Source organism: Zeus faber, assembly GCF_960531495.2.
Source record: "Zeus faber genome assembly, chromosome: 2".
Lineage (NCBI taxonomy): Eukaryota > Metazoa > Chordata > Actinopteri > Zeiformes > Zeidae > Zeus > Zeus faber.
This window is the reverse complement of record NC_137189.1, coordinates 10,592,499-10,607,981: the sequence shown is the minus strand read 5'-3', so window position 1 is coordinate 10,607,981 and position 15,483 is coordinate 10,592,499. Positions and strand designations below refer to the sequence as shown.

Sequence of the window (15,483 nt, the reverse complement as noted above, 5' to 3'; positions counted from 1 at the left end):
TAGGTGAAATATTAAATATTCATATTTCGTATCAACTAAAAAAAATTGAGTATTGCAGCTATCGTGACGCAAGATTCACAAACGATTCAGCCGTAGCGAACGAATATTTTGAATGATTCGGGCGCCGGGAGTCACTACAGTCCGATAAATAATTTTGTCAACAAATACATTTTGTGATTCACGCTTTGCATTTCTCTGAAAAAAACAAATGATTTGAGATGGGCTACAATATTTGTGGGATCCAGTTTGATTTTTTTTTTTTTTTTACACCTAAGTAATTTATACAGCATTTAATTATTGTAAGAATTCCATTCATAACTCAGAGCCAAACTGACCCTTCTGACTCGCCGTCCACAGTCAGTCCTCGTTCGGGCATTAGAGCGACTGAATCAGACGAACGAAGAGTCGTAAAACCGACCGACTCTTTCTACCGAGTGACTTGTCAAGAACCGAATTCTCGAAAAGGGTCGAACCTCCCACGGGCTTCTGTGTCGTGGACAAATCCGTCTGGCGGCTGCGTAACTGTGTACGCCGCTGATTGGCTGACACGTCCTGCCGCCCTCCCATTGGCCGATCCCGTCCGAGTGGCGCGGCTATTGGTCGAACTGAGAAAATACGGAAGTTGTGGCCGAGGCTTAACGATGCGGGCTAACCGTGCTGTCCGGTGACACAAAAAAACGAGGGCTGAGAGTTTCGTAATTGACGTTCAACTACACGGGTTTTGCATTAACAAGTTCGCCTCGGCAGCGCGTCTTTTTGACCGGCGAGCCGCGTCTGTTTTTTTTTAACGTTGCTCCATTGCGTTTACCTTCGCCAACGCGATCTAGCGCTAGCTTTAGCTTCTTAGCCAGCGACGTCTGATCGTCCAAACAACCCTTTGGATCGATTACGATGGACTCGATTGCTCTTGGCTAGATTATGAACAGTCTTGACGGGAGACAGGAGATCTCAGTGTGGGGGGCGAGTCACTGGATGTTCTTCGTTGTCCGTTTCAGAGGCTCCAGCTAGCAGGTTGTCTGGCTTATTATTGTCGCTGCGATGGGCTTTAAAGGGTCTCTATGCGCGGTGGGCATTCTCCTGGCGTTCTGTGCCAGAGGAATAACGGCTGGTGAGTATGGGCACCGGGGGGGGGCTTGGCTGCACCATGTGTCTCAAATCGAATGATAGGATCACCTTATCTGACCAATTCCAACAGCTTCTTAGCTCGGTTTTCTCACCCAAAGCCTCTCTCGCTGTATTTCTGGGGTTTCTTTTTCTAGATGAGGAGCAGTATGGGAATGATGTCCCAGAGTTAAAGGTAAGCGTGTGAATTCTAGTCAAATGTAGTATTGAAAGCATGTAATAATCATAACGCCCCCAGTTTTTATAAACTACTTACAAAGCAAATCATGTCAGGGTGTGTTGCCCGGGAGTAATAACTTTTGTGTATTTATTTGCATGTATTTCTTACTTAGAATGCATCCGCAATTTCCCTCCCAGCCTCGGGATGAGATATCTATCTAGCTATCCAAGAAACATTACTTGGTTTTCAATTTGCACTGTGTAAAATGTTGCACATGTCTATGGATGTTTCTTGACTTCATTTGCATATAAATAGTTTATTTTTTGCTTAAATCTGAGTTCGTTCAGGGACGCTTTCCACTTGAAGAGCAGTACCATCGTTTTTCACTTGATTACATTTCATCTGTAAAATCAAAGATCTGAAAGAGTGCCTTGACAGCTGTTATCAGTATTTTTAAGTTGTTCTGATCCCATTTTAATAAAACTTTCCCTCTAGTCCTACCATGACCCGGACAATGAGGAGGACGATGTCCCGGTGGGGTCAAGAATTGTGGCCGGAGCCTCTGTGACCTCCAGCCATGAGGCCCCCATTACAGGAGAGGAGAGACAACCAGAGGACGGTCGGCAAGACAGTGGACTAGAGGGTGAAGAGAAAGAGGATCTGCCCGACCAGCCTCCACTGGTTGAAGAAAAGCCCAAAGAGAGTAAGAGAAAACCTCCCATAGGGAAAATCTGTCTCCATAAGTGTCCTACTTGGGACTGTCTGGGCTACAGAATATGGTCTCAAAAGCAGCCAGTCTGTAAGGTTGTCGAGCAACCAGGTGCTTTCCTTGAAAGTGTTGGTCTTCAAGACGAGCCTCGATTGGGAGGCAGGGGGCCCACGTGCGTCTGTGCGTGCGTTCGTCTGTGCGTGCGTGGGTGCGTGTGCGTGCGTGTGTTGTCTTGACATTAAGCCCTTGTTGCACTTTTGAAATGCTACTATTATTGCAGCAGTGCATTGCACTGCTGCCTCACAGCAAGAAGGGCCTGGGTTCGATTCCCGCCTGGGGCGCTGTTGGCACCGTGGTCCGGTGGGTTATCTCCCAAATAGGAGCCTTTCTGTGTGGAGTTTGTATGTTCTCCCCGTGCTCACATGGGGTTTCCTCCACCTCACGTCAGTAAGGACCCCCACCAAAAACATGCACCCATCATCGTCTGACCAGCGATGGACACTTATCACCTGTTCCCCGGGCGCGTCCACGTATGCTGCCCACTGCTCCTGGCTGTGGGCAGCATGTGCGTGTGTGTGTGCAAGCATGTGTTGTAGTGTGGTGTGTTGTGTGACAAATAAAGACTGTTTCTTCTTTCTATAATTATAACACATGGCTTTTGGTAGCCACACATGGCTGTGTGGTTGCAGCTAAGAGGAATGAAATGTGCTGTTGCACCTTTGGTCTTTCTTGCAGCCAGTTACATGCGTTTACTGGACTCTTACTTTTTTAGATCATTAATCTTGAGGTTTCTCATTCTCACACAGAAATTTTGTTTGTAACAAATGGTCCCTTTCAGACTTGTGATTATATAAAAATATGTTCCCCTAGATATATGTAGTCACAATGCAATGAATAAAAGTATAAAGTATGTGAAGTTAATTATTTGTTAAAATGAAAAACAAACTCAGTAATGGCTCTCATTTATCTATTTGTTTGTATGTTTCTTTTATATTAAATATAGGTGTACATTTCATTTGAACATTTGGAACTGCTGATCCATACATTTGCAGTTTGCCAACAAATTAGTCCTCCTCAGGTTTCCTGAAAGAGAATCCCTGTGCATATCCACTGTCTATTAGTGCCCTCGAATTTAGCCTGCTTGTTATTTTTAACCTCTCCTGTCTTTTTCCATGGGTTAATCTAGTTCCTGTGGTGAACGGAGGTACAGCCGATGGGGAGACCTGCATCTTCCCCTTCCTCTTCCAGGGCAAGGAGTACTTGGACTGCACGACAGATGGGCGGGGCGATGGAAGGCTGTGGTGTGCCACCACCTATGGTTATGACCAGGACATAAAGTGGGGATTCTGTGAGAGTAAGTCTTCATTAATATATATTTTTATAATTCCAATCAAGACGTTTATCATGAGGGAATTCCATGAATTTGTCCGTTGTTCAAAACAAAGACATCTGCTAGTTTGACATTAATAGGAACATACAGCATTCCCAGTGCATTTAGACGTACTGCAGATAATGCACAGAAAGATGTATTGCTACTTAAAAGTAATTGTAAAACACTTTGCAAAGTCCTCACTCATACAAAAATGATCTTGGGGCTGATTGCCTCTTCAAAATAAATGGAGAACAAATAGAGCACTAGTAGGGTAATATTCAAGATATATTAATATCTGCCTGTCTAAGTCCCATATTAAAGAATCTAGCTCATATTCATCACATCGCTGCTTGATAATATAAAATCTAATACCAGACCAAAACTGGAATACTCTGATACATTTCAGACCTAATATTTTGAGACATTTTGCATCATCTTATATAATACAATGATTATTTTGGACAGGAATAAAGTGTTCTCTTATGTTTTCTCCATCTTCCTCTTCTCTCTCTTGTTCCAGCGGAGGAGCAGGCGGAGCAGAGGCAGCAGGCAGAGGAGGCAGAGGAGCAGTATCAGAGCATCCTTCGCATGCTTAACGCCACCACCCGGATGAACCATAAAAAAGAGTGAGCCATTAAAAATACAGAGCCGGCTGATTCGTCATCATTTGTGCCACTGGGTTGTGCTGATTAGCAATATTTGGATGGTTGAAATACTGGGACCTGAAATATGATTTATCCAAAAATCTGTCTTAAATTGAGTTCACGTTTGTCTTGGAGGCGTCTAAAATAAGTACTCAATTTTACTCTCTGATGCCTTCTGCACCTTGTCCCTCTCCTTTTATGAGTGCCTGCATGGTTGTCAGCAGCCTGGGTTTATTTACCTTCTTGTCTTAGAAGTCTGTCGCCAGCTGCTATTCTTTGTGCACGTCATCTTTATGTCTGTGCCAGTTGGTCTTTCATCACCTCACCTCAGCTGACTTAACTGTTCTTCTAGGTTGTATGAGAAGCTGCTTAAAGTGGCGGAGAAAGGCCACCACAAAGCCATGGAGAAGGTAGCCTACGCCATGCTGTTTGGAGACTATATGGCCCAAAGCATCCCCAGGGCCAAGGAGCTGTTTGAGAAGCTGGCCATCGAGGGCTCCCCCAAAGCTCAGACGGTACAGCTCTTTCATATTGCCGTTTCCCTGAGTGGGATGAAAATGTAAAATGCTGCTTTAATTCCTACCTCCATTAACATTTTCCCCTTGCTCTTCCACAGGCATTGGGTTTTTTGTACGCTGCAGGGTTGGGCGTAAACTCCAGTCAAGCTAAGGTATTCTTTACTTGCTACTACTTAAATCATTGCTTCTTTTTTTACGAGTGCCTTCAGCATATTTTACATACAATGTACATTTTTTTCAGGCATTGGTTTACTACACCTTCGGAGCTTTGGGTGGAAACCTGGTTGCCCATATGATTCTGGTGAGTGAACACTGATTCTGTGATCTTTTGGTGGAGGTGTGATGTATTGATTAGAATGAAATGTCATGCAGCAAAGGTAACTGCAGGCTGTTCATCATTACTACATTACTAAAGATCCTTTTCTCCAAAATATTATAAGATGTAATCAAAAATGAGCACTGGGAAACAGAGCACTTCTTGGATGTGGGGGGAGGGTACTGTCGCCTTCTCAAAAGACTTAAGTTTGTCCAAAGCACTCTGAAGGAATGAGATGTTAAAATAATAAAGAAGAAAAAAAAAATGTATGCATTGAGTTTAAATGCTTTTATATATTTGGCAATATTATAGACTGTTCATTTCAGCTATTCCAAATTTTCCATCACATTATTTTAATTATTTTCATTATTATTATTAACACTGTATATAACAAATATTTGTCAATATTGCGCACCTCTTATCCATGCATCATGCAATCATGTTATTTCACATTAAAAATATGAAATTATTTGAAGTTTCTTCTGGTTGTTTTAGGGATACAGATACTGGGGCGGCGTGGGTGTTCCTCAGAGCTGTGAATCGGCCCTCACACACTACAGGCTTGTGGCCAATCAGGGTGAGAATCCACCGCTGTCCGCTCGTTGATGGACAACAACTTGAACTACTGTGTGATGGGTCAAACCGCTCCCAGACAAAGATATATGATGGAGTGTTAATTCATGTTAAATTGATTGACACCACAATTAATCCTCATTGTATGCTTCCTCTCTTCCCTTCCAGTGGCCAGTGATGTGTCCCTGACAGGGGGCAGCGCCGTGCAGAGGATCCGGCTGCTGGATGAGGTGGAGAACCCCGGCTCCACCAGTGGGATGCTGGAGGAGGATCTGATCCAGTACTACCAGTTTCTGGCAGAGAAAGGAGACATCCAAGCTCAGGTGGAGGGGCTCTCTGTGTGTCCGCCGCTCTCAATAAGTGTGCTATGATAATTTCTGCCAGGACTTGTAACCTTGGCAAGATAATGTAGTTGGTTCTCTTATCTGGAAAATGTCCTGATGCAATTCAGTCAGCTGCTTATGTTTACAGGCTCTGTTTCATGCAACCTTAAAAACATTCCAAGTTCAGTAGAAGCTGTTTTAACAGGAAAAGAAGATGGAAAATGTACATTTCCAATGGAAGTTTAATAAACTGCATCAAAGCAAAGCAAATGCAAAATGCCAACACAAATGGACACATAGGAATCAAATGTTTGTTGCGGCAACAGTATGCATGACAACTTTACCTTTCCAGGTGGGACTCGGCCAGCTACACCTGCATGGTGGACGCGGAGTAGAGCAAAACCACCAGGTATCCTCATCCTTGGAAGTTACATTTCAATGTATTTTCTGGTTTTGTTTGTACAGACTGAGTAAACATGTTCTTGGTGCTTTCCATCCCACAGAGGGCATACGATTACTTCAACCAAGCTGCAAACGCAGGGAATACCCATGCCATGGCTTTCCTGGGCAAGGTGGGCAAAATGTCCATCACACATGTGATTTGTAGAAAAAGCAAATGCATGAAAATTAATCATCTCCCTTTTTTTTCTTTTTTTTTTTTTTTTTTTTTTTTTATATCATAACACGATTTGGAGATGGAGTTTGCAGTATGTTAAGAATGTTTCTAAGTTGTCGTTTTTATTCACCTAAAGTTAACCTCTCTGTGTGCTTTAAAACGTTCCAAAATACTGACAAACCTATGATATCAGGAATATCAGTGAATTTGAGAGTGAAGACTCCCAGCCCAATGAAACGCAAACACAAAGTTAACGTCAATGTCAGTTTTTCACCAGCAGGTGGCGCCGAGTTGCAACCGCTCCAGCGCTTCAACGTGGTACTACGTCAGATCTCTGATTTGTTTCTGGCTTTTGTGCTTCCTCTGTACCTCAGATGTACTCGGAGGGCAGCGAGTTTGTGCCTCAGAACAATGAGACTGCCCTGCAGTACTTTAAGAAGGCCTCCGACCTGGTAAGAACCCTGACAATGAAACAAATACAGTTTTTACTTTATTTTTTTACAAAGTGGATATAGATGGGGGTGCTACAAACAGACATACTCCAAAATTATTTAAATTGTTGCTTTGTTTGATTTTTCCTCCTTCAGGGGAATCCAGTAGGGCAGAGTGGCTTGGGAATGGCCTACCTCTACGGAAGGGGTGTCCCAATAGTAAGTGTCCTTTTTTAAATGTTTGATCAAAAAATACAACATTTATATCTTAAAGCGACATCCCCTCATCTGAATTCAATTTTAACCGGATGTCTTGAGTTTGGACAGTATTGGAAAAATGATAAGAAGACAATTCCTCTTTTAGAAGACTGAAAAGGTGTTCCAGGTTGGTGTGTGTGTGTGTGTGTGTGTGTGTGTGTGTGTGTGTGTGTGTGTGTGTGTGTGTGTGTGTGTGTGTGTGTGTGTGTGTGTGTGTGTGTGTGTGTGTGTGTGTGTGTGTGTGTGTGTGTGTGTGTGTGTTTTCTGCCTTCAGAACTATGAGCTGGCACTGAAGTACTTCCAGAAGGCGGCAGAACAGGGCTGGGTGGATGGACAGCTTCAGCTCGGGACCATGTATTACAGTGAGTGTCGAGGGGAAATACCGAGTCTGCGTGACGCCTTTGTTCATCTTCCATTGGCACAGAGCTTTTCATGTCATGTTGCGTCCTTGGTTGTCATTAACAGTCTCTTAGGTTACTGTGAAGTCGTAATGCTTAAAAAAAAAAAATGTCTGATATACAGTTTTATAAAATATTAACCCTTAAAAGTCATTAAGTGGTATTTCCTAATCTCAAGATAAATCGTTTTTCTGAAAATCCTGTCTTACATTTTGTTAAAATGTAGGAAATGTAACTCTGATACATGATCGCCTGTCGTCAGTTTGGTGCTGTTTTCACTTAACTGGCCACAATGCACATCAGTAAATATCTACTAATGCCTTAAATGTAGATGTTAAAAATATGGGCTCAGTAAGTGTAGATCATTTTAAAAATAAATGAGCGTTGTTAATAAGAGACTCGGATTGTGTGTTGGTGTGAGCTGTTGCCAGTGGAACTCGGTGAGAATCCGAGTGACTGTTTCCTTGTGAAACTACTTGTTTGTGGTGTGTCTGGTTCCCTCGGAAACGGAGCTGTTCGCCCACCATCATTCTGCTCACGACGCCCCCTCAAGTCACTGATGTCTCACATTCTTCTGCGCCTCAAGTGTTTAAACATTTTCCAACTTCCTCTAAAACTTAACAAAAAAATAAATAAATTGACCCATTTCCTCTTCCTCCCCATTCAGTCTTTGCTTTTTTTTTCTGTGTGCTTCCCAGACGGCATCGGGGTGAAGCGGGACTACAAGCAGGCGCTGAAGTTCTTCAACCTGGCCTCGCAGGCGGGCCACATCCTGGCCTACTACAACCTGGCCCAGATGCACGCCACCGGCACCGGCGTCATGCGTTCCTGCCACACTGCCGTGGAGGTCAGCCACCCTTGAGTTCCTCTGCATAATTTAATCAGGGGCCTTGACGTGCGTTGGCAAGCATGTAATTATTGGATCAATTATTCAAACTTTCCTTTTAATGCTGTAAGCTCCAGTTCCTGAAAGGTCATTAGCCTGTCAGGCAATATCCTGTTATTGAAGTAAGAAGAATGCTGGTTGAGAATTCATCCATGTTGTTCTCTTCATGTGACATTTAGTATTTGTGAACAAAAAAAAAAGAACCCATTTTTCTACTCCCCAAAAGGACTCTTATTCAAACACTGTCCCTGCTTAATCTCCAGCTCTTTAAGAATGTGTGTGAGCGCGGCCGCTGGTCGGAGCGTCTGATGACGGCCTACAGCAGCTTCAAGGAGGGAGAGATGGATGCTGCTCTGGTCCAGTACCTGCTGCTGGCCGAGCAGGGCTATGAGGTGGCTCAAAGCAACGTGGCCTTCATCTTGGACCAGAGTAAGAGAAACCACTAACCATCGACATTATGTAATGGCACGGTTGCAAGTCCATCCCCATTCCAGCTGAGTCACTGCAAGTAGTGAAAACATACAATCTGTGGAAGATTTTGGTTGTTTGGTGTCGCCAACGGCGTCCTCTATCTGTCTTTGTTGGACCTCCTCTGCGCTTTTCTCTGGCTTATATAAGTACGGGTGGATGTTAGATCCTGCCAAAACACTAAAGTCCTCCATAATGACCTATGGGAAGATGCTTTTGAAGATTTTTGCTTTCCAAATGCCATTTTCAAGTCTGAGTCTCATGATCTAAACCAAAGAGGGAATTCATTTTCTAATGAGAAAGATGATTTCAAAGACCTGAGAACCAATTTCGTCCATCCACTGAGATCAGGAGAACTTCATTGGGTGGTGGAAGTAAGAGTTTATTTCAGCTGCTAATAATTTTGAAAGTCAGTGCAGTAGGGTAAGGTTTACACTTAGATATAGATGTGTACTGCAGTAATAGTGAACAGAAGAACATGGCGCGGCATTTTTTTCTCACTATTCTTGGCAAGCTCCCGACTCTGATCCTTCTTGTGAAACACTTTATTGTACTGGTAAATGCCTGTATGTGTGTCATGATCCTCACGTGACCTCTGTGTCTTAACCTTCATGGCCTCAGTGTAGTAACAGTAAAACATCTCTTTTCAGCAGAGGGTGCACAGATCTTCAGTGAAAACGAGACTTACCCACGGGCCTTGCTGCACTGGACCAGAGCTGCAGCCCAGGGTGAGTCCAGATGCACTGCAAAATGACCAATCAGTCTATATAAAAGCCCAAATCGAACAAAAGTTTATTTAGGCTGTGGAGATTCCAAGTTGGTGGCACTGTGTCCAGAGGCCTACCTGACAGCTCTGGGACTGAGACTGAGCCTTTTATTTAATTTTTTGTTATTTGTTCTGCACCAATTTCATCAGCACTCTGCACATACGGTCGCAGTGCACTTATGGACATTGGATTAAGGATTACTCACCAGTTTCCACACTTTTTATCAACCTCTTCGTGGCCGGAGGAGATTCTGCAAGGCTCGCACCAGAACAACAACAGAGATGCAGAGCCCCCCAGGAAGATTGGGGGGGGCTGGAGTCTGGAACAGACTCAGGGCCCGGGCACCTCGGCCACCTCTAACCAGTGTCCTGTTTGCCAATGTCCACTCCTTGGAGAACAAATGGACGACATCAGGGCAAGGATCCGATTCCAACGGGACCTGAGAGATTAATATCCTCTGCCTGACCGAGACATGGTTGTCTCGCACGTAAACTGAATCCTTCCAAATTTGAAAAAGGATGGATGGAAGAGCAGAGTCTGGGAACTCCAAAGGTTGTAGAGTCTGTTTCATGGTCAACAACAAATGGTGTGACCCCCGGGAATATTACGGCCCTCTCGCATTCCTGCTCGCCTTACCTGGAGCATCAGACGATCATGTGTCGTCCATTTTATATCCCTTCCGCAGGCCGATACCGACACAGCTCTATCAGAGCTTCATAATGTGCTAAACAGACACCCGGACACAGCCCTGATAGCTACTGGAATAAGGCAGAACCTCAACCTCACCAAGTTCTGCCGCATCTCCATCAACACATCTCCTGTTCCATGAGAGGAGAACCGACATTGGAACACTCCCTACACGCAGTTTAAGGAGGTCTACAAGGCCATCTTTCTTCCACCGTTCAAGTCAGACCATGCGTGAAAGAGCCAAAGCGTCGGTTCAGGGATAGAGTGGAGTCCCGGTTCTAGCTGTCTGACGCCAGACGATCACAGACTACAGAGGCAGCGCTACCACCACGGTGAGTGCTGACTGTCCTATGACAGAAGATCTGAACTCCTTCTTTGTGCGCTCGGAGGCTAACGGCGCTCGCATTGGGCCCCCGGTGAGCACAACAGGGCTGAGTTCTGGCGCCGGAGGTGAGCACACACTCAGCATCTCAGAGCGCGACGTGAGGAAGGCTCTGAGACGGGTTAACACCAGGAAAGCAGCCAGTCCGGACGCCATTCCCAGATGTGTACTAAAGTCCTGTGCCGACCTGCTTGTCCCATTGTTCACCATCACATTCAACCTCTCCCTGGCCCAAACCGTAGTGCCAACCTGCCCACGACAGCCAAGCCAGCCGACCTGAATGACGACCGTCCTTTTGCTCTCACCTCGGTGGTCATGAAGTATCTTGAGAGACTAACTAAGGATCAAATATACTCCTTTTTCCCAAGCACGCTGGACCCATTACAGTTTGCCTACCGCCCCAACAGATCACCAATCTCTCATGTGCTGCTCACCACCCTATCCTGCCTTGACGGGGGGGGGGGCTGACTGACTATTTGAGAATGATGTTCATTGACTACAGTTCAGCTTTCAACAACATAGTACCCCACCCCACACACACCCTCAACACAGGAGCCCCCCCAAGGCTGTGTCCTGAGTCCTCTGCTGTACTCTCTGTACATACAGAGTATGATTGTTTGGCTAAGAGTAGCTCCAACACCGTGATAAAGCTTGCCGATGACACAGTTGTGGTGGGCCTGAACTCCAACAAGGATGAGAAGGCCGACGCGGTAGAGGTGGAGGAGCTGACGCGGTAGTACCAGGCCAAAGAGCCTTTACCTGAACACTGTAGAGAGTGGTACGTTCCAGCAAGCGTACCATAGACGACACTCACCCCCCCCCCCCACAGGACTAATATTGGACTCATTTTGACATTATTTATTTTGACACAGGTGACAAGTGAACTAGCACTACTCTATATCTGCCGCATTTAAATGAGATTCAAACAAATGAGTCACATTAAAACTTCAAATTCTAAAGCTACTTGGCGTGTGCTTTAATGGTGCGGTGCAGGTTACACCGTGGCCAGGATTAAACTCGGGGACTACCACTTCTATGGCTACGGCACCGAAGTGGACTACGAGACGGCGGTGATCCACTACCGCCTGGCGTCCGAGCAGCAGCACGGCGCCCAGGCCATGTTCAACCTGGGCTACATGCACGAGAAAGGCCTGGGCATCAAGCAGGTGGGACCCCCCCCCCCACACACACACACACACACACACTAATACTAGTTACATTCTATATGAGTACTTCTATTTTGGGCCAATACATTATAGCATATCGTCATGGATCTTTGTTAACATGTATATCTCACACATTAAATACACTATGTTGGTTTGTGAAACAATATTTGGCGACTAGTTAACATCTGCCTTGAATTTCCCCTGTGGTGAATAGAGTCTGATCTTTTCTTTTCTTGTGGCCCTGCAGGACATTCATCTCGCCAAGCGTTTCTACGACATGGCGGCGGAGGCCAGCCCTGACGCCCAGGTCCCGGTCTTCCTGGCTCTGTGCAAACTGGGCTTGGTTTACGCCCTGCAGTACCTGCATGATCTCAACGTGGGTATAACCCTCAGTGGGGAGGTAGTGTGGCTCGTATTGCCAAAGCACAAAATCACAATACTTGGATTTTCTATTTTCATCCACATTCTCCCTCTTAGGAAGTATATATTCATATATAATGCATATTTGTCGATGGGCGATATTGACAAATATCCCCCCTCTCAGGTGAAGGAGCTGGCCACCCAGCTGGACCTGGACCAGCTCCTGGGCCCGGAGTGGGATCTTTACCTCATGACCGTCATCGCCTTGCTGCTCGGCACCGTCATCGCCTACCGGCAACGGCAGCACCAGATCGTTGTGCCCCCTCGCCCGCCACCCCCTGCCCCCGCCCCAGCGCCAGAAGAAGCCCGCCCTCCCCTCCAGGAGGACCAGCCCGGAGAGACTCCCCCTGCTCAGGCTGAAGAGGAGCAGCAGTGAGAGAACGGGAGGAGGGAAGGCGCAGAATGACTGATGGGGGAGCCCAGGGCCCCCTCCCCTCCCTCCCTCCCCCATAGGGCAACCGTCGCTAACTAGCTAACCAGCTAGCGTGAAACCAAACTCCCCCCTCGCTCCCCTTGGCATGCTGGAAACAAGAACGAGAAGAGAGACGTTCGGTGTGCTTATCGACTGTGGACTAACTGTCCGACAAGAAAAACGCAGACTTGGGACTTATCAGTTTGTGACTCAGGGTTTTGCCACAGACCCCCACCCCCCACCACCCCCACCACGGACTCGGCCACAGCGACGGCAAATGCAAGGAATCGCTCAGACATGTTGTTGGAATTTGCATCTGTGCGTTTTTTTTTTGGTTTTTTTCGCTCCACTCTCTTCTAAAGGGATTTAAACTCAGTTTTATCTGCTTCAGTCCCTCTTTGTGGCCAGTAATTGGGCAACGATAGGCGTCGTCTTATTTCTGTCACTTTTGCTTGTTTTCTCACTTGGCTTTTATTTTTGAGTAGTTTAGGATTAGTTTTATTTTTATTTTTTATTGTTTTGGTTCTCTCTAAAACACACCTATAGATAATGGAACGCCACCTTGTGTGTTGTTGCGAAGCCAATATTACACTGGAACAAAGAGGATCTCATTAAAACGGTGATATATTTCTTCGAGAACACAAACAAGGAACCCCCTAAAACTCTTGAATTGTTTGTATAAAGTTATTGATCCTGTACAACATCTGATCTGGATGCCCAGTCTTGTTGTAGTCTTTTTGTGACGTGAATCATTTAAAATTCAAGCTTGTAGGTTGAGATTCGTCGATACTTGTCAAACCCTGGTGATGCACATAGTCCCCAGTGATAAATAAAAATATACATATATTATATTTGAAAGGGCCATGGTCAATGAAGGATTGATTCATACAGTCCCTAAATCAAAGAAACACAAATGATCGCACAATTCTTCTTCCAGATTTCCATTGTGACCGATTCGGCCGCTCTTCCACCAACGTGTTTCGTTTTGATCTCTTGCGTTGCCCTCGACCGGCCAGCGCTTTTCTGTCTTCCCACGTCTCGTACCCCCCCACCTCCCGTTTTTAGCCTGAATAGCTGCAGTGTCCGCTGACGCAAGAACATCTTGAGCCAGCACAACCAGAGCAGCTTCATTAGTACAGATTTTGGAGATTTTTTATTTTCTTTTTTTTTTTTTGTTTTTGCATACATAACTTCAGCTGTTGTGACCCCCCCCCCCCCCCCTCCTCCTCCTCCTCGAGAATCCATTTTTTTCAGCGCAAACTGAGACACATTTAAGCTTGAAACAGGAAGCGAAGCAAGCCACGGCGTGTGTGTGTGTGTGTGCGAGTGTGTGTTTGTGTGTTTCTCGTAGCAAAATAGGTTTAAAACACCCGTGTTTTAAAAATAATCATTTTGCCAAGCCTTTTTTTTGTTGTACATCTTACATTGTACATTTTCCTTTATCTGGCAGTATGACCGTGAGGTGTCTGGAGCTGTAGAAGAATGTCAGTAAGAGAATGATTAAGAAAAACTAAAATGTAACTCGTTGTCCTCTGCATTCACTTTCACTAAAGGTTATGACGTTTAAAATACAAACGCGGAACACATCTTCAGCCCAAAATGCTACGCTGGGCAAGACTGTCAAAGACTGCATTTTTACCATCACGATGAGTTTGTAATGAAATTAATAAATTATATGTATATTTAATACCTCTCCATTTTGTGTCAACAACCAAAATATCAACATTTGGGGTTATTTTTCTGGGTGTCTGCGGGTCTTTTAAAAAGACTTGGAATGTCTTAAACTCAGTTTAATAATAAACTTTGAAAGTCATTAAATAGATTTTCAAACGTACACATTTTATGTGTTTATGTGTTTTTGTTTTTTTCTAGATAAAGAAATGGCTAGGATTTAAAGGAATGGTTTGCTTAGTTCTGACATAAATGTAACTTACGTGTAACAGTTCATAGAATAATGGAGTTAATACACGTATAATTCTATGTAATACTTGTCTCTGCCCTGCAGCAAATTCATAGTATTTACCTGCAATCACTTTATTGAATTAGAGATGATTTGTTCAAAAATCGCTCTAGCGTTTCAAAAAAATAAAAATTGACTTGGAAAAGGTCTTAGAGTATTAAATGTAACATTCTGATACCTGCAGACGCCCCAATGATTTCTATGTAATTGAAGCAACCTGATCATTAATGGAAAAACTGCTTTTTATAAACAAAGAAAGAACGACACTCGTGCCTCAATAACAGGAGTTTTTCTGCTTTTGTTTCTGGGGCTGCACTTTGTCACTCTGCACGTCATAAAGTGTCCCCTCTGACAGACCCCTGCATTGTGCAGTCTGCAGGGCTGCACCATAGACCGGCCCCTCGCACACCACTATGGGGTGGCTTTGGATCGCCGTGGCAACGTGTGCGGCAGCATCCTGCTCTGTCAAAGGTAAGTGCTGGAACACGCAGATGGCCAAACAAATAGCGACTACACGTGTTCGCTCAGAGAGGCCACATTGTTGCACTGAAACAGAGCCCCGGCTCAGGCGGCTCGTTTTGGATTTACACAATGGTGCGAAAACGCAGGACCGAAATGGAATGCAAATAAGGGGAAAGGAATAGCGGCAGACCGGTTAAACTGCTGCAACAGAAATGTAGAAATGTTGCTTTTTTTTTTGTACTCTCTTAAATATTTATGGAAAAGTTTCTGCTCAGGCTGTTTCACTTGGACACTTTGGAAATCATCTTTTCTCGAAGGCAACGGGTGGTGGTGGGAGTATGAAGAGGGAATCCGCCACTACAGCGAGGAGGCGCTCCACAAGGTACACTGACCTCCAACCTCTGAACACACTCTTTACACACTTGAGACACGC

General features: G+C 44.9%; 1 protein-coding gene across 2 annotated transcripts; it reads left to right on the top strand.

Annotated features, from left to right (window-relative positions):
- The first annotated feature begins 693 nt into the window (after window positions 1-693).
- sel1l (SEL1L adaptor subunit of SYVN1 ubiquitin ligase) lies at window positions 694-13,336 on the top strand. Of its 2 annotated transcripts, none has more exons than XM_080022028.1 (21): window positions 694-1,108; window positions 1,260-1,297; window positions 1,778-1,985; window positions 3,178-3,345; window positions 3,884-3,989; window positions 4,360-4,522; window positions 4,624-4,677; window positions 4,767-4,826; window positions 5,337-5,418; window positions 5,583-5,737; window positions 6,090-6,146; window positions 6,241-6,309; window positions 6,728-6,805; window positions 6,941-7,003; window positions 7,317-7,404; window positions 8,139-8,287; window positions 8,590-8,755; window positions 9,448-9,522; window positions 11,624-11,796; window positions 12,044-12,172; window positions 12,341-13,336. In XM_080022028.1, exons 1-21 carry the CDS (start codon window positions 1,039-1,041, stop codon window positions 12,590-12,592), a joined length of 2,403 nt encoding a protein of 800 aa, XP_079878154.1. In that variant the 5' UTR covers window positions 694-1,038; the 3' UTR covers window positions 12,593-13,336. The 2 variants fall into 2 exon arrangements, with proteins under 2 accessions (XP_079878154.1, XP_079878153.1); XM_080022027.1 differs by having other exon boundaries at window positions 9,445-9,522.
- Window positions 13,337-15,483: the final 2,147 nt, after the last annotated feature.